General features: G+C 42.2%; 1 protein-coding gene across 1 annotated transcript in view; it reads right to left on the bottom strand.

The window, feature by feature from the left end:
* The window catches only part of LOC147685285 (alpha-N-acetylgalactosaminidase-like), a 250,557-nt gene that overhangs the window by 28,011 nt on the left and 203,101 nt on the right, over positions 1-19,445 (bottom strand). The window contains exon 7 of the mRNA XM_086941199.1: positions 9,231-9,428. Within this exon, the coding sequence (XP_086797325.1) occupies positions 9,231-9,428 (198 nt within the window). The remainder of the gene's footprint in view (positions 1-9,230; positions 9,429-19,445) is intronic.

Here is a 19,445-nt window from a genome sequence, read left to right as displayed (position 1 = left end):
TCTGGATTCTACAGTTGAAAGCTCAGAGGGGGAGATAGAAGAAGGGAGCCCAGCAGCAATTACTCAGCAACTCGCATTATCAGGGTTAAACCCCGGTGAGGGTTCAAGCTCGAATTCAATAACCACAGCTATCTCCCTACATCCCCAGAACAGTGTACAGGAAGATGACTGTGATTTAGAGGCGCAGAAGAAAGAGATGGCACTGAAGGGGGTTAAGCAATTTGCTCTTTTTAGAAACCAACCTATTATGCCTACTATACCCACTGTACAGGCTCCCTCTACTAGCCCTCACAGCCCATGTACCCCCAAATCTAGCGTACAGAATTCCACCGACATCGGAGTGGAGGTGTTGGGACCAGAGAATTTCAGAATTGCACAAACATCTCAAGAGCCCCAAGGTCCATTATTAAATGCAAGCTGTCCGGCAATCTCGGCTTCTACCGGTATACAGGTTTCAAGTAACCTGAATGTCGGCAATAAAGAAATCCCCGCTATCCCCATTATTCGGATCGGGTCCCTGTCGGCAATTTATTTAATTCAGGGAAGGAGCAAGGTAGTGTTCAACAGGCTGATCCTCTGAAGAGTCAAGGGCCAGATTTGAGAGCTGTGGTTCAGACACCCCCATCACCCGGAGGAGGTGGAAGGGGTTGAATTGAGAGTTTCGCCCTCTGGTACAATCCTCCCGACGGCTTTGTTCTCTCTGCAGACCGATCTAAGTTCTGAGGCTAGTATCGATCCAAGGGTAGAGACAACTGGGGCCTTCGAAATGAGCATTAAAGATATGCTCAATCTGATTCTGGAGGAAGTCTGTGACTTAAAAAAGGTACAGAAAGCAGAACTGGCCTCCCTCAGTCTCCATCTCGAAAAAATTGAGAACACAATGGGGAGCTTCCCTACTAGACTCCAAGAGGCTGAGGAAAGAATCTCTGTGTTAGAGGATCAGCTGTCCACGGTCATGAAAGAGGTTAAATAGCGGCGAAAGGAAAACAGACACTGGAATCTAAGGTGGAAGAATTGAAAAACCATTCCCGAAGGTCTAATCTTCGCTTAGTTGGAGTACCCGAGGAAGGCTCTCAGACTTTGAGTTGGGTGGATACCTTTATCAAACAAAAGGTCATGCCGGACTTCCAAGGGGACCTTACGATTACAAGAGCTCATCGTGTCCCGGCAAAGCCATTACCCAACTCGGCACTTCCACGTACGATCCTGATTAATTTTTCTGATTTTCGAGTTAAGGAAGCAGTTTTAACAAAAGCCATACAGCAAAGGCAGTTTGCCGTTAATGAGACTACAAAATGTCGTATCTTCTCTGACATGTCAGCGGTCGCGGCTCGCCGTAAGAAAGAATTTGTTAAAATGCTGCAACTATTTAGGGCAAAAAGGGCACAAGCATAAATTGCCCAGCAATCCGAGCTAAAGTCCTAGTTAAAGGGAAGTTCTTTATGTTTTCAGACGTAGACGAAGCTCAGGGGTTCTTGGAGGGCATTTCTTCAGCATCTAATAATAGAAAGGTCTAACGTGGCGGTGGTGAGCCAAGCAATTAGCTTAAATCTCTAAACCTTATTATTAAGATGCAGGGGCTGAGAAAGTGGATATGGTTCCCTAATCTAGTATGCCAGATCAGATACTTTATCCTTAACTGATCGATTAGGGATGATTGAATAACGGAGTTAAAAGTCAGGTCCGATTGCTTTTGTGTTAAAGGGAGCAAGTCGGCTCCTGAGCCCAGCAAAGTCTCTTAAAATGGGTAATCATAGCCTAGTGCATAGTTAGGGAGCGATTGAATATTAAGCTGAGTAGGTTGAGTAGATTAAATAATGATGGTTAGTTGCAAGGCGCAGAAGAGAAATTGTGATTCACATTGCTGGGGGGCTGGTAGTGAAGCGTACCAGGGTGTAGCAACATGACACTCAAATTGAGTTGGGGGAAGGGAAAGTGGAAGGTGTGGTTGAGGGGGGAAGTCCACTTTTTCGGGGGGTGGGGAGGGGTTGGCAAAGGGCAAAAAATTAAGCCGGTCGTTTGTTCATATTCGTATTCTATTGCTTTTTTCTATTTGTTTCATCTGATTCACTAGAAAAGTCACTACTGTTTATATATGGCTAAAATGTCAACTTTAAAGGTTGTCTCTTTTAATGTTAACAGGCTTTAGGGGGTTCTCATCTTCCTCAGTATCCCATAGAGGGACCGCTATGTTTATTAAGAAAAATCTACAAGCAGAGTTTATTAACTCCAGTAGCGATCCATCTGGGAGGTGGTGCTGGGCCTCTTTCGCGTTTAGATCCAAACCTCGCCCTCTCACATTTGTGAGTTTCAATGCACCGGTAGAGAACAATATGAAACCCTATGAGGAACTCTTTCTAGCACTGATCAGGATCAGCGATTTAGGAGGAGATTTTAATATCTTGATGGATCCACGGCTAGATTCTACAGTACAGGGAAGAGGCAGACAAAGCCCAGATTCTTTAGAGCTTTGAAAAATTTTAAATCTGTTTTGAACTTACATGATCCATGGCGATTAGCGTTTCCATCTCAAAGGAAATACACGTGTGGATCTGGTCGGTTCTGTTCCTCCTCCCGTATTGATTTTTTATTTATTTCCCAGGGGTTAGAGTTTTCCCAACAAAAATGTTCCTTTAATGCATTCTCAGACCACGCAATGCTGACTTTGGAAATCCATCTGGGGGAAGGATTGAGACTTCCAAAACGGTGGGTTTTCAATAAGCAGTACTTAAATGATAAAGAGTGGGTAAAGTTTATGGATTCAGAGATCAGACAATTTTCAAATCAGAACACTCTGTCTGCTGCACCACATATAATTTGGGATTCACTCAGCCATGTCCAAGAAAGCTAGGCTGGAGAAGTTATAGCATGAAGACAAGATCCATGCCCTCAATGAGATATTTTTGAAAGACCCTACTGTCTCTAATAAAAAAACTTCTTGATCAGGCCAAACGCAAGCTCTGCTCTGCCTATAACATCCAAAGTGAGATCTTTTTTCAATGCTTTCAACAGAAAGTATATGAGGAAAGTAATTTCACAGGTAGGTTATTGGCATGGCAGGCCAAAGAGCAGGCCGCAGCAAATCAAATTAAAGCATTAAAATGCCCTTTGGCAGCAGTTCCCACAGAAGACCCAGGGATAATTGGAGAAATCATGATGGCCCACTACGATTCTATCTATGGTAAATTACAAAGGGTGGATGACCAACTACTTGCTAAATTCCTTCAGGAAAATCCATCCTCAACTCTGTCTGAAATAGATAATCAATCTATGGCGAGCTCTTTTTCCTTAATAGAACTGGAGGAAGTTGTAAAAAGTCTGGCGAATGGCAAGGCCTGTGGTCCAGACGGATTACCCCAAGAATTTTTTAAGGTCTTTTTTGGGGCACTATCAGACTTTTTTTTGCCCTGATTAATTCTTTATTAGAAGGAGGGCCAGTCCCGGAATCTTTTAGGCAGGGGAACATTGTTTGTTTCCCAAAGGAAGGTAAGGATAAGATGGATCCTAGCTCCTATCGTTCGATCACCCTGCTGAATTAGGACTCCAAAATCATCACAAAACGTTTATCTTGTAGATTCAATAGATTCGCAGCACAGTTGATCCATCCTGACCAGAATGGGTTTCTGGATGGTAGACAATTGGCCACTAAAACCCACTTTCTTGCAGAAGCCCTGAATTACTTTGAGGGTCAGAAGATTCTGGCTCTTGTCTTATTATTAGACGCAGAAAAGGCCTTTGACCTTGTGGTTTGGGAGAAATTATTTAGATTTTACACTCTTTTAATATCCCACGGTCATTGATACTTTTAATTCAGAGCCTATGTGAGAATGCGGTGGCTAATATAATCATTAATTCGGAAAGTGGTAGGATCTATTAAAATTAAGCAAGGCACAAGGCAAGGCTGCCCTTTATCACTGGTGCTATTCGCGTTCTTTATTGAAACCCTAGCAACAGCCATTCGCAATTGTGGCGATATTCGTCCCCCAATTACAGCAATGCCCAAAATAAAGCTATACGTAGATGACATCTTGCTTTTAATTAAGCCCATAGTGGAGGTGCAATCCAAGGTCTTCAAGTTGTTTGAGGACTTTGAAGCTTTAGGGGGATATCACATAAATAAAGGCAAGACTGAAGTTATACAGTGTCGGAGTGACACTATAAATTTACACCCTGATATTCGGGGTTCTGTAAACCCTAATTCAAAGAGATATTTGGGAATATTTTTCTCCAATCTAATTGATGATCTATATAAATTAAACTTTCTTCCCCAAATAAAAAAAGTTGAAGGGCTGTTCTCCCGATGGAACTTACTTCCTTTGTCTATAATGGGACGAGTGGCTCTGATCAAAATGTCGATTTTACCGGTATTTAATTTTTTGTTTGCCTCAATTCCGTGCACTTTATCAAGCTCTTTCTTTTTTAAAGTTGAGTCTTGTTTACAGCCTTTATTTGGGCAAAAAAGTCCCACGTCTAGCACTTAGCACTTTATATGAAGAGTTGGATCAGGGTGGTTTATTACTTCCCAATCTTAAAAGCTACTATGATGCGTATTTTGCACAATATTTATCGAGGTTCAAGCCCGCACCAAAAGTACATTTTTTTACCAACTTTTTTATCAATCTCATGTGTCAGGACAGCCAAATTCATTCTCCCCTGTTAATGTTCAGATCTCCAAAGCTGGTCCGTTACAAGAGCTTGCAATGGCTTTTTAAAAGAAGGCAGGCATTCTTTAAAAAATATTCCATACCGGCAATTAACTCTGCTTCCTTGTTAGGAGAAATCCTCCGCTTGATAGGTGTTAGGGAACCCAGATATCTGGCGGTAAAATGGGCAGAAGCGGGGTATGTTAAATTTCTGATTTTATAGGGGATGGTAACTGGGTGTCTATAGTAGATATGTGCCAATCATTGACCAATGATTTTATCTTAATGAACTCTTATAGCACTTTATTTAAATATCTTGCTGAAACACGTTTCATGTCCTCTTTGGTTCTAAATCAGTTGGTGGAGGATCATTTAGTTAAGGTATCAGACAGGAAGCCTGGTGACTGGAAGAAATATTTGACCTCTGTAAGGGGGGGTGGATGTTGAACCTAAAGCTTTAAAGAAATGAGCAGAGCAGGAAAACTGTGAAATTTCCCCCCATATTTGGACCACTATCAACAGGCTTAATTGTAGCTCTTTAAGAGGGGCAAACTGGCGCAGGATGTTATTTTTTAGCAAATGGCTGCTGTATCGAACCCCAGTTGCCCTTGCAAAGATGTACCCCAATCAGTCTTCCCAATGTTTCTGATGTGTACTGGGTAGAGGTATTTGTGTATCTCGAAAAGGAATGTAATTTACAGTTGGATGTAAATGACAGGTTAATTTTATTTGGCTTTGATACGGATCTCCCTTTTGTAGATTCAGTGACTAGATTTTTGTACATAGCTACGGCGATTGCAAGGTCACTGGTCCTACAAAATTGGCGTTCCGACTCAATTCCGTCAGCCCTGGAATGGGGGCAAAAGATGAGAAGGGTGAAGAAAAGTGAATACACCTTTGCAGCAAGAAATGGGGAACTTAAGAAATTTAATAAAAAATGGGGTTCGAGCTTTGATTAAAGCAGAGGGAGAGGGTGCAGTTCCTTGTTTGCTGGTGGAGGGGGGAATGAGATTTTAGACCTCGTCAATTGTCTATTTATCTATTTATTGTGTTAATGTTTACAAGGGGATATTTGTATTTTTGTACCTGACTAACTCTTTTTTATGAATATGTGTAACAAGTCAGTGATGTGGGATAGTGACTCATTGGGATTCATTTTATTAAAATAGATTTTCATTGTTTAGGTTCTTTGCTATGATATAATGCTGCAATATGTAAATGTTCATGTTTGACAAACCTTGGCTTCAATAAAAAAAAAAAAATAGGGACGTCAAAGCACAACTTAGTTTACCGGCATCAATTCTGTCCTGTCCTGAGTGATTGTTATTCCTAAGTACTTTACCTCTGTCTGGCACCATTCTATAGGGTAATCCAGAGTGTATGGGTGAGTAGCTATGGTTAATGGAAACAGCAGCGTCTTTGTCCAATTAATTGTGATTCTCGATATCTCTCCAAAGGCAGTAAATTCCCGAACTGTGGAGTTTAGGCTAATCTGTGGATCTATAAAGTAATATCTTCTGCATAGAGCGATATCAGAATTTGTCTGGTGGGGTACCGAATCGCATGCTATGGGAATTTTTGATGGATCTTTGCCACTAATGGCTTGATAGCCAACACAAATAATAGGGGCGACAGCGGGCACCCCGGTCTCGTCCCGCATGATACTGGAAATGGGGCAGAGCACCTGCCATTCACCGACAGCCTGGCCTGTGTTACAGGTACAATAGCCCTATCCAGGAGAGGAAACCAGAGGATACCCCCATCCTCCCAATCACCCCCAGGAGATACAGAATCAAATGCTTTGGTGGCATCTAAGAAGACCACCACAGCTTCTATGTCAGGGTCCACATATTGTAACAGCGAAAATAGAGTGCGCAGATTATGTGAGGTCAAGCGACCCGGAATGAACCCCGCCTGGTTGGGCAGAACTAGGGAACCCATGAGGAGATTTAACCTATTCGCAAGTACCTTGGCTAATACCTTGATATCGCAATTTATAAGGGATAGTGACCGATATGATTCAAATCTATCCTCAGGCTTCCCAGCCTTTAACAGTGAAACTATGGTTGCTTTACACTTGCTCGGAGGAAGGATTCCATCCTTCTTAGCTTTGTTGTATACCCCTTTGAGAATTGGGACCAAGTAATCGACATACGTCTTATAAAAATCAGCCTGCAGATCATCCGAGCCGGGTGCTTTGCCACATCGGAGAAGCATTACTGCAGTCCTAATCTTGTCCTCTTTGATCTCTGCCCCAAGGAACTCTATGTGTGCCTCCCCAAGCCATCCCACCACTGACCATGATTTTAATGTTGCCATAGTCATGTTCAACCTTTAAATGGAGTCCCTTGGGACTCCACTCTCTGATAAAAGCATCATAATGCACCAGTATGCTGAGGACACCACTCTGCTTGGAAAACTCCACTCCTACAAACATCAAATGATTCAAACATTGCCTGCATTGTGCCTAAACCTGGATGTAATGCAACTAGATGAAACTAAACAGAGCGCGATCAAAACAGAATTCTGACTTTTTGTCAAGAACATGCTACAACCAGTCCAAAATTAACAATGTGAATCTGGATGTTTTCAAATCCCAATTTTCCCTATGAGCCAAGACATTCAGAGTCACCCTAGACACCGACCTCACCCCCAATGGATGCATTGCCAAGAAAACCAATACGCTCTTTCCAATGCCCATTTTACTTGCCCTCAGTCATTCATCATTTACTCAAATGAAGGGAATGTCATTTCTGTACACCAATTATGTTCTTATGAATCACCTCTCTGGCTATCTTACTTAACCTCACAGCGAGGATTTTAGTGAAGATTTTATAGTCGGTGTTCAAAAGTGATATTGGTCTATACGCAGCAGGTGGGGTCCTTGCCTAGCTTCAAAATAAACATGATTATCGCTTCATCCCATGATTTTTGTAGCTGCATCCCTTTATCTAAAATCTCCCTAATCATTGCTGTGAAAAAAAGGGTTAACCCCTCCCCAAAAATGTAATATTGCTCCGCTAGTATCCCATTCAGTCCTGCAGCTTTACCTCTCTTATTTGTCTGTTGACCATCCTGACTTCATTGTTTGTAATATCCTGGTTAAGAATATCTTTCAGCCTTAGATCAAGGGGTTTGATGTAATCTGCTAACCAGATATTCACCTCTTCTTCTGAAGCTCTTCCCTCTTCTGAGTAGAGATCCTGAAAGTACTCTGTAAATGCCTCCTTCATCTTCATCTCACTGGTCAGCATGGCCCCTGACTGGCCTACCTTAATTTCATTGATCCGGTTTCTATTATGGTCTGGCTGGATCTTCTATGCTAAAAACTTCCCTGCTCCCTCCCCATTCTCAAAGTGGGCCAACTTACTTGCATCCCAAATTCTTTTTTTAATCTGACTTTGGATAATTTCTTCCAGTTGATTTTTCAATAGACAGTTTCTTTTCTACCAAAATCCTGTTTTCATTGGCTACATTTATCTTTATGTTGGTCTCTAGATTTTTAATTTCTTCCTCTAGCCGGGCTAACTCCGGCCTATCTTGTTTATTGTAATCTTACCCCTGATAAAGGCTTTGAGCGAATCCCAGATTACCCTGTGGGAGCAGAGCTGCTAATAATTTTAAGGAATACTCCTACTTCCACTTTCAAAGCTTCCATTACCGCGGCAGCTGTCAAAATAGTATGGTCTAGTGTCCACCTCCTTTCTGTAGGCCGGCTAGTAGTCCTGACTGTTATAGCTACAGCTGAATGGTCTGACAAATGGGCCTTCAAATACCCAATATTCATAATATCTTTTTTAAGGCTCCACTCTACCAGAAAGTAATCTATCCTTGATCTATGCCTGTATTTCTTGTTATAAAACGAGGCACCCTGCAAGGATCCAACCCTCTCTCTCTCCATAAATCATATACAACGTATTGCTTAATCATGGACTTCAAAAAGGCACGTGATTTGGGAGTGGGTATAGATCTGCTTTTACTTGAGTTATCTAAACTCAAGTCCATAATAGCATTAAAATCTCCTACCACAATAACAGGCCCAGGGAAGTCCAACAGATGGTAAACATAGCTTTTATTGGTTCACAATCATCATAGTTTGGACTGTAATATCCTACTAATGTTAGTGAACTTTCCTCTATTTCTATGCTTGCTATGATCCATCTGCCACCCTTGTCGACCCTCGTAACCAATAACCATATTTTGCCCCCCTGTGTTTTCACTATTGCTACCCCTCGTTTGTTCACAGTCTGATCTGCACATATCATCTGTTGTACCCTTCTATGCTTCTTGAACATCTTCACACACTCTTCTTTTACCAGGTGTGTTTCCTGTAAGATCAGGCTTTGCGTTGGAGATTCACTAAGGTACTGTAATATCTTATCCCTCCTCCCCTTCGAACGTAACCTATTGACATTCCATGTTAATATCTGAATTGGCATCCCCTGCTATGCCTCACCAATTATTTGTGATCAAAACATTTTTACAGATCTCTATGCAAGAAATGTGATGAAATAGACCATTTATTAACAGAATATTAAATGTAGAGTAAACTTAAAGTGAAAAGTATAATGTTCAGATACTTTGTACCTGAATGATGAGTCTTCCCTGTCTCCCGAGGGAATCCTGGTTTATGTAAAGCAGCAGTCGGTTCTGAAGGATGTCACGGGCACTGCTTGAGATTGTCCTCAGGTCATTAGACATAAAGAGTGGAGCTGCTAGAATGGCCCAAAGTGCCATCTGCGTTTTAGACTGCTCATAGCTTAGGCCAAAGTCACCAGTGATCAGCTGAAATACAAACAATATGCGCCGTATTAATTGTTACAATTGGCAATGTTAAACCTGGAGAAATCTTTCATGGTGAAAACAATGCTGATTAGATATCTTGGTGAGCACAAATAACTCTGTGGGGTTCACATTTGTACGACTGGTTCTAGTGCAAGGCAATCTACGCAGCTGCCTAGTATGTCATCGACAAAATGGCAGCTTTTCTATTTTAAAGTGCGGTGTGGTGGTAATCAAGCGCAAAAATTGAAAACGGACTACTGGAGAACCATGTAGTGTATGTGTGCAATGTTGCCAATAAAGGTACTGAAATGTGACTAAACAATAATAACAATACAGTAAAAAACAGTACAGTGGTGGTTCAAAGTTCATTCTAACAATGCCAGTCATTTGACCAGATAAAACTAAGTATATGCTAATGATCAGGAAAAAATGTACAGAACTGTGTAAGCTGACCGGCTTTTAGGGCTCATAATTAATAAATTCATCAGTATCATAAATAACATGAAACCTCAATACGATCATTGAGTCCATTGGGCTTAGTGCTGTTAAGTCTATAAATCCAATAGTTCTCTCTGCGGAGTAGGTGTTTGTGGTTGTCTCTTCCTTCAACTTTATTGATCACTTCAAGAACCTTGAATTTAAGCTGAGAAATGTTGTGGTTCATTTCGTTGAAGTGTGTTGCTACTGATGATTTTGGATTTTTTGTTCTTATGCTTGACTTGTGTTCTCCTGTAGTATGTTTTCACTTTTGCCCTTGATTAGCACCACACCGCACTTTAGCTCGTTCACTTTTCGGTTTTAGTCCATTGTTGATATCGTTAAACAGAGTTCCGATCACGTGATGGATTCACGTGACCTTAACCTCGTATAAACTTGCGTTATCTTGCTCACAAACTGAGCACCGAATGGAGTTTTCTGAGCCAGCGTCTGTGGCTTCGTATTTTAGACTCTGCTAGTGAGTATAGCGGTTCACGCTTTTGCTCGTTTTTGACAATCGGACCACCACCCGTCAGATTGCTTTAATGTATGGCGTTTCCCTTGGTTTTACTGCTCGCAATTTTTCCTTCACAGATCGGGCGCGCTTAAATACGTAAGAGCTGTCCACATGAGTAAGTCAGATTTCATTAGTAGAGACCCCTTAGCTTTACACTTTACACGTTGTGTTGCCTTGGTGCTGTTTTCCTCACATTTTAGAGTTCCACTATTGGGATATAAGGTTTGACAACCATATTTGCACCTGTATTGACGTTTTACTTTTGACAATTAGCATCAGCATACTAAATATATGTTGTTCTTTGTAGATATGCTCCCAGACGAAGGGCAAATGCCCGAAATGCATTGGAGCTAAAAAATGTGTGCATATGAATAATGGAATACTGTATGAATATGAAAACAATGGAAAACATAACAGCAACCATGGAATAAATCATGTTTCAAAACTTTCAACAAGGGTTTTTTATTTGAATCAAAGGAATTATTGAGGAAATATTTTTCTAAAAAGTGTGCCCCCAGGGAAGCTATCAATTGCCAATTGAATGCACTTCATAACTAATGTGTGTGTGTGACATTTACACAAGCAGGCTGTTCCACCAGCTGAGAAACCTGGATCATAGGGTTTTTGTTGTTGATGTAATACAGAAAATTTACAATTATAGACTTGCTTAGGTACAACTCTCAATTCTTGGGAGTTCCATAAAAGGCAGAAATGTGCTTCAAACAGTAATCCTAAAGGACCACACTTTCACATCTAACAGCAAGGACATAGAATTCAGTCCCTTTGATTGAACCGGTGAATTACGATGCATCGCGATGCCTTGCACTGCAATGCACTGTATCAATGATACAAGCAATGTGAGTGTGTGTGGGGGGGGGGGCGTTTGACTGCCTTCTCAGCAGGAAAATAAAGTATGGTGAAAGGTTTTTCAGTGGCACTATTATTCGGCCAATCAGAGGCAAAGGAGTATCTCTGATGTACTTCACACTGTTCAATTTAACGATGTGTGCTATAAAGCGAAAACAAAATAATGAAACACTGTTCGATCATAGCCAATATTCTAGTGTTGTGCAAGGGTACATCATTACTTATTATTATATTTATTTAGTTAAGATTATATATGGAATGGACTGGCCTGAATGGGTATGAAAGCAGTTGAGGGGAAGTTATGATGCATGTAAAAAGGTAACATTACATAAAGCATAGCAAACAAAGTGTAAACATCATGAAATGAAGAAGATAGTTTTATGGTGTGGACCGGGTCCTAGTGGGTGATGGAGAACTGTATATTAAGACAAAGGCGCTCATTACAAGTTGGGGTGTTTCACCTGGGTTACTTATTCCGGTTGAAGGACCACACATCAGGGGCGGCTCTAGGCTCATGGCGGCCCTGGGCAGGGAGCGTAGGTGGGAGGCCCCAGAAGAGGGGGTCCGAGCGGGGCAGAGAGCAGAGGCCAGTGAAGAGGGGGGGGGGAGGGTCAGGGTGTTTGGAAGTGGAACAGAGCCAGAGGCCGCCAAATCCCTGCCAATCGCCACCACGCAAATATGTATCCATCCTCAGAGGATTATTATGTTAAGGATATGCACAGCTTGCACATGCCTAAGGCCGCCCCTGCACACATCGTAATTATGAGTCTCTAGGCCTGGATAATCAGGCCTAGGAACAGAAACTCCAGACCTGATCATCCTGGGCCCAGAGACACTGGGCGTGTTTCTTTAGCTGCAGGGGCTACAGGCAGCAGCATTGCCCAGTCTCTGTATGAACCCTGCAGCGTTGTGCTGGGGCAGATAATGCTCCCCCAAACCGGCACAAGCGTGCCCTGCTACGCCCCAACCCCACTATACCCCCCCTTCACCTGCTGACACTTACCGCCTGCTCAGAGTCTGATTTTTGTTGCTAAATTATTGGAAAACTGCATATAAAAAGATACAATAACACTGGGTCCAAACAAATGAATCCCTATTTCTGCGAGAAAAAAAACTTTATGGGCCACAATGTGATGTGCAGATAGCAGCCATCAGCTCTGCACCAAATTCCATCTATCTCATAATGAGAGCCTTAGCGAGGCAAAATTAATATGTGGTGTAAAAATTATGGAAAACAAAAATGACATGAATTGAACTCAATTCTCATATGTTGTGAATGTACATGGGCCGGAAATTGGGCATGAATTACATGTTACAGGGATTGCTCACAAATGACATTCAGCAGTGGCAGACAGACAAATGCACCACAAGTGACTATCATAAGAGCGTCATACTTCAGCTACAAGAACTTGTGGGGTCTTTGTAAAGTGTTCAAAGCGAAAAAAGAATACGAAGACATATTTAGCAAAATGTGGTACTCCAAAATAGACTGCAATGAATTAGCTCACGATGCTCTCTCCTTTGAGCTCAGGCGTCCTTTTACTTGCATGCTAGAATGCTATGCGAGGAAGCTGCACTTTCGGTTTCCTGGCCACTCATGTTGTTACAATAAAAATGTAGACTGGCACCACAGGCAGCGACAACTCTTCCCTTTACACCAGGCAAACACACATTTTACAACTGAGTTATTTTACTATTAGAAGGTCAGTACGAGTATATCTGGGGAGCTAGCAAAAAGATAGCGGGCTTAGGTGTAGGCAGAGATTTTAGTAGAGGGATGCTGGTATACGGCCGAGATTAGCTTAGTTCTTTCTTTAGCCGCTTGAACGCGGCGGCAATTCCGCCGCGGTGAGGCGGTTTAACGGAGTAGGCGGGGCCGCGTCGGCCAACAGACGTACGCAGCACTACGTAGGCAGAGTTTGCGATGGCCATTGGCCAACAGAAGCATCGAAGGGGTTTGAGTGTGTGTTTAAGCAAAACATGTTTTTACAGCCTCTGGTGTCTCGTGAAACTAACCGAATCACCACCCCAGAGGAAGTGACCATCTAGTTCAGTCTCTAATTCTAGAGAGCTGGCACAGGATGAGCACTCTTGCAAGAGCTAGGAGTAGCAGAGGCAAGATGGTGGAAAACAGTGACATTCTGGCAGACATATTAGTAGGGGCTTGCAACATTGTGGTCAGTGTCCAAATTCCTTCCAGTGCTTAATTTGTTAAAAAATAAAGTGCTGGGGTCCCTCTAAGTAGGCTACTGCAGCTTGCACCACCCATTGCCCCTACCAGTAATAGTACCAACACAACTAATAACCATCATAGTCTTACAAGTGTGACTATTCAGATTATTCCAGGTCACTCAAAGCTATATGAATGGCATGGGCAGCTGGTATCATTTATTATGAATGTATATTGAATTATTAAAGACAGATTTATTGTGCTCATCTCAAATTAGACAAACAGCCCCACTATGTGCGGGACCATCCCGCGTGTCAGGTTGAGAATAAGAAGTAGCAATGCAGCATTTCCCAAACTGTGGGTCATAAGCAGATTTTCAGTGGGTTGCAAAAGATGCCTTTAAATTCTGGATTTATCCTGTCACATTTGCTATACTTTAAAGACAGAGGTCAGATATCAGGCTTGGTCTTCTGACAATTGCTGCTTATGTTGTTTTAACATGGGTATTGGTGTTTAAAAACCTCTTTCATTTTGAATTCAAGGAAAGAAAAGTAAAAGCAATGATGTGACAATCTTGCTGAGGTGCAGGGAGTGCGGAAGGATGTCATTTGTTGTAAGACACGACAAAATGTAAATTCCTGTAGTTGAACTGTACAATTTCAGCAGTTTCGGAAAGTAGAAATGAAGTAAATTTTTTGTAATTCTGAAGTGTGATGGGATCAAATTATAAATATTGAATGAAACCCGATTTCCACACATTATCGTTTGAGTGCAATATAGTTTTTCCAATATAATTAAACCTAGATAGGCTGCAAATATTTGCCGTCCCAAAAATCAGGTTGTGGTCCAAAACAGTTTAGGGACCACTGTGCTAGTGAGTTTGTCGAACAAAGTCAGAGAACAAGGACTTAAGAGATTGCAGGTTCCTTATGTTGTTTGCCCTTGCTGCACAATGCATGTGAGCTTCCTGAGATTACAAGGTATTTGGTGTATAGAGGAAGACCACTGTCTCTATTATGTAGGCTTTTCTCCATTTTCTAAGGTGATAACCCTCTCTAGGACGCTCTGTGCATTTTAGTTGTAGGTGTCCTAATTTAGCTCTTAGTTCCTCTTTTCAACACCATATCAGTTTTTAATTCTAACCACCATAAGTAAGCATTGGCAGCTCGATTTAATTGCACCTGGGTTGTCAAAAGCCCCAAGATGCATTTTTACTATGCTCCTGAAGTCCAACAGTACCAGCGGGCCTAAAAAACCAGTGGTAAACTGTACCTACAAAGACAATTTTTTTTACTAGTATTACAGTCATTCCCAGAAGCCTAAGGGAAAGAAAATCCTTAATTTCTACATTCTGGGTTATGAGACAAATGTTCTTGGAGCAACCTAGGTTACTGCAAATATTTTTGCATAAGTCATTTACCCAGTCTGGTCAGAGCTGCTCTCACAGCTCATGTTCAGAACCTGTTACTACTGCTATTTTAGACTTTTAGACCCATACTCCTGTTCATGCGAGAGACCTCACAATACTCGAAAACGTGCCGACTAATAAAAGAATCCTGGGAGAGGTCTCAAGCAAGGCATGTGTCCCTTTTTAACCTAAAACAAGGCAGACGATACTTTATCTGATAAACATTCTTCCGCCTCTGATGTGTTTATTAAGTTCTTATGAATTGAAAATTGTCAAAATAAATCCATCAGTCTGTCTTAAGTCTTTAAAATGTCACCATAACAGTGGCAAACAGGCAGAATTTCAATCACATACCTTAAAACCACTGACCTTATCAGTGGTTGCTACGTTGAGATGCTTTTGAAGCTATCAGAATTCACAAAGGATTAAGAGAGAACCACCGGTGCCACTTTAAAGAAGCAAGAACCATTAATTACAATTCTGTAGCCAAACAGGAACTGAACAGTGTTGCCATTGCACAACAGTTGATTGGTAGTTTGTGTTCAAGGATACATGTTTATATTTGTAAGTGTATTCCACTAGGAGCCAGACTCAGACGTGAGGTGTGAATGATTCCCAGAGTTACTGTTCAAGATGAAAGAGGCCTGTCAGAGAGAGGACCGTCAAGATGACATGAGAGCTGTTAGACACAAAATATGCACATTGGAAGCAGAATGGTCCTTGTATAATCTAGGTGAGGACCATGTTTCAGCTGCAGCAGAGAAAAGAGAGAGATGGTCTGCAGAAGGCATTGCACACTAAACTACCAAGTGCACTTTACAACAAATTCTGAGGGAACTGTCAATCCTTGGGGTGAAAAGCAGGCAGAACTGCAAAGGGCGTTTAATCTAAGATGTAATCAATATTCTCATATTTAGAGGTTTCTGGAAGGGGGAGGCAAGGGGGCGAGAAAACATTTCTACAGTTCGATATTTCTGGTGCCACCCTGAAACAAGCTTACATAGAAAATAAAAAAAAATGTCACGAAACAAGGCTTACATAGAAGGTAAAAAAAGTAACATTCAAATCATCACATCCTGTCTCCAACCTTTTCTGTAGTGAGAGCTAATTCTGCTCAAGGTAAGTCCTGTCGAGCTACTAGCCTATTTTATCACTGTAAAATGCTGATGATATGTATCAACATTACACTATGACCACCCTAAGAACGATTTATCAGTAGTCACCACCCACACATTCCAGATGAAGTTATCAGCAGAATGCTAGGAAAACCTTTTTTCAATATTACATGCTTGCAATCAAGTAACATTCAAATCATCACATCCTGTGTGCCACAAAGGGTACTTCCACAGCAGTAAGTCTCCCCAACTCAAATTGAATTATCATTCAGCTAACAACTTTAAATGTGTTTTTAGAATTGTAATATTTTGTCTTCATTAGCATATTAGTTTTTAAAAATACACATATTTTTCTATCAAAACCACTTTCCAATTTGAGCAATCAAACTCAATTTTCCAAAAGAAAAACCTTTTCAGAAAAAGCATATTTTTTTTCTTTAAAAATCAAATCAGTTTTTATTGTTAGAAAATACATAGTCCCTAAACATCAGCTTTTCATTTTCAGTGAGTACCGCCATGTAAAAATGCCTCTGATGAACAACATCTGCTTCAAATACCCAGGAATTGGAATCATAGGCCATGCGTGCTCACCATAACACTATTAATGCATCTGACTGCACTAGACAAGGTTAATAAAATACCATGGCTGGTTTATATCAAAGAGACATTTCGAATACTTGGACGCCCAGAATTGTATACATCCCCAAATTTGATACAGAAGGGTGACCTAGAGTGGATTAAGATTAACTATGTGGGTTTATTGGAACAAGAACGGGAGGAAGTGGAACTGTTAAAACCATCTGTCAGAGCAAATTATGTTCTGTTGACTTCGCCTCTCCTTGAGCCCTATTTAAAGATAGTGTCAATTCCCTTCCATCGTCACCTTCTCATTAGATTTAGATTCAATGTAATCCATTTTTCTCTGGGTCATTTCCCAGTGTGGGGTAAACCCGATTTGTCCATCCCCTGTAGTTGTGATAATTTCTCTAACCAAACTCTTATACATTTTAATATGTTTTGTGACCACTATACCGATATCAGGAAACGGTTTTTGGTACCGCTGCTGAGAGAGGCGGGGTTTGTTCAAGTAAGGCCCGCACTCAAGTATTTACAATCCCTAGGCAGCACCCGGGTGATCTTCGGGGTTGCCTGTTTCCTGGTGGCTGTTATGCGTAATAGAGCTAAAAGAATAGCGGCAATTGTTTCCAAGGCCTGATTGCATATCTCCTGTTACTGATTTTAAATTTATGTTTTGCTATTTTAACTTTTATAAAAAAAAATCGGTACTTTTAAGATGAATCTGGTTTAATGTGCTTTTATTTGGAGAAATGAAATGCTGTAATCGCTTTTATGATTTTAATTAATCGAATAAAGTGTTTCTTGACTTGACTTGAATGCATCTGGTATGCTAATAATGCCCACCATTAAACCGGGGCTACCACTGTGCCACAGCTGGATGCCCAACATATATCAGTTATGGACATTATTATGGGAGAAGCGGTTGCCACTCTGTCAGGAATGACTAAAAGCAAGCCAGTCATGCTCTTAATATGTCAGTGAAGTATGTAATTACTAGACTTGTATGCCCAAAATAGTCAATGATGAACATATTATGGCAATGGCACAATTATACCATGAACTGGCACAATTGCATCAGAGATAATACTCTTATGATGGGGACAAGCATACATATTTGGCAGCCCTTGACACTAGTAGTAGCTTTAAGGAACCAACACTATTTATTAGGGAAGCACACAATGTCACACACCCACACAAAAATGAATGTGATGCTTCTAATTTTCTCTACCCTGGATGCATACTCTCTTCCATCAGCTCTTCGGTTGATCATGATCCCAACCAACACATTTTCACTCTAGTTCTTGGAGTCACACACTTTGGTGGGTCAGCCCTGGTTACTGTTGCCACTATTCTTTGATGTCACACATGGTGTGAATGATAGAGCAGGGCATATCACATTGCCAATCTCCTTCTAAGGTAGATTTAAAGTGGATAAAGATGGTTCATGTGACAGACCCATAGAACAACACCGTAGCCTCCACATGCTTCAACACCCTCTGCATACTTCGCAAGACTTTTAAATGGATCCCCCTCGAATCCAGGAAGACCGTCACCAATGCACTCACTACAGGAATGCTCTCTATGCAGGAATCAACAAATCTCTGCTCCACAAACTCCGGTCCAGTCCAGACCGACCAGAACACTGCAGCCAGACTCGTCCTCAGCATCCCACGACAAGACCACATCACCCAGAAACAACAAGACCTCCACTGGCTCCCCTTCAAAAATAGTGTGACCTTCAAGCTGCTCACACACATCTACAAAGCCCTCCACAACACCGGACCCCAATACCTCAATGAAAGAATCTACTTCTATGCCTCCAAGAGAAACCTCCGCTCTGCTGACCAGGCCTTGGCCGGAATCCCCCGCATCCACAGAGCCAGAACAGAAGGCAGATCCTTCTCCTACATCGCGGCCAAGACCTGAAACAAACTTCCCCTCAGCATCAGACGAAGCCCCACACTGAAAGCATTCAGCAAGAGCCTCAAGACCTGGCTTTTCGAATGACCCGAGCTGTCCAAATGCCGCCACCCCCCCCAGCGCTTTGAGAACCTCATGGGTGAGTAGTGCACTCTATAAATCCCTGATTGATTGATTGGCTTCACCTCTGAGAGCTACTTTGAGGGTGCTGGTGAGCTACCAGTAGCCCCGAGCTACTGGTTGGAGACGCCTGGTCCAGACCATGCCAGGCTCACTTCAACAGTACTGGGGGACCAGGTAACACTTCTCTCAACCATGCAAAAGCTGCCATATCCTGACACCCATAACCTTGCCCCCCAACCCTGACCAGCACCTCCCTGCCACCGACAATACCCACCTGCACAGACCAGGTGATACCTTTAATTCAGAACCGTCCTGGAATCTGGGAAACCATGGAGATCTTCAGCTAATAGTTCTAGGTCATAGGTACTCACTAACTTTCTCTCTGGGCCACATTTACAGTGTGGTTTGTGGCTGAGGCCCGCACCGGTGGGGGCGGGGTCAGTGGGGAAGGGGGCGGGGCTAGAGCAAATAAAAACTGGGACTATGAGGTTGAACACAGGCCCCAGTAGCGGATGCATTCGTCCACTGAGCCACGAGACCTGGCATACACACATATCTCTCTATCTCACTCTCTCTCCCTCTCTCTCCATCTGTCTCCCTCCCTTTCTGTTTTTCTCCCTCTCTCGCTCCATGGCTGTCTCCCTCTCTGTCTCCCTCCCTCAGTCTCCCTCCCTCTCTATCACTCCCTCTGTCTCCCTCACTCTCTCCCTGTCTCCCTCCTTTTCTGTATATGTCTCCCTCCCTCTCTTGCTGTCTCCCTCCCAACCTCTCTCTCTCTCTCTCTCTCTCTCTCTCTCTCTCTCTCTCCCTCTCTCTCCGTCTGTCTCCCTACTCCCTTTGT

The sequence above is a fragment of the Lissotriton vulgaris genome, chromosome 10, assembly GCF_964263255.1.
Source record: "Lissotriton vulgaris chromosome 10, aLisVul1.2, whole genome shotgun sequence".
NCBI lineage: Eukaryota > Metazoa > Chordata > Amphibia > Caudata > Salamandridae > Lissotriton > Lissotriton vulgaris.
The sequence above is the reverse complement of the archived record's forward strand: the minus strand, read 5'-3'. Positions and strand labels throughout refer to the sequence as shown.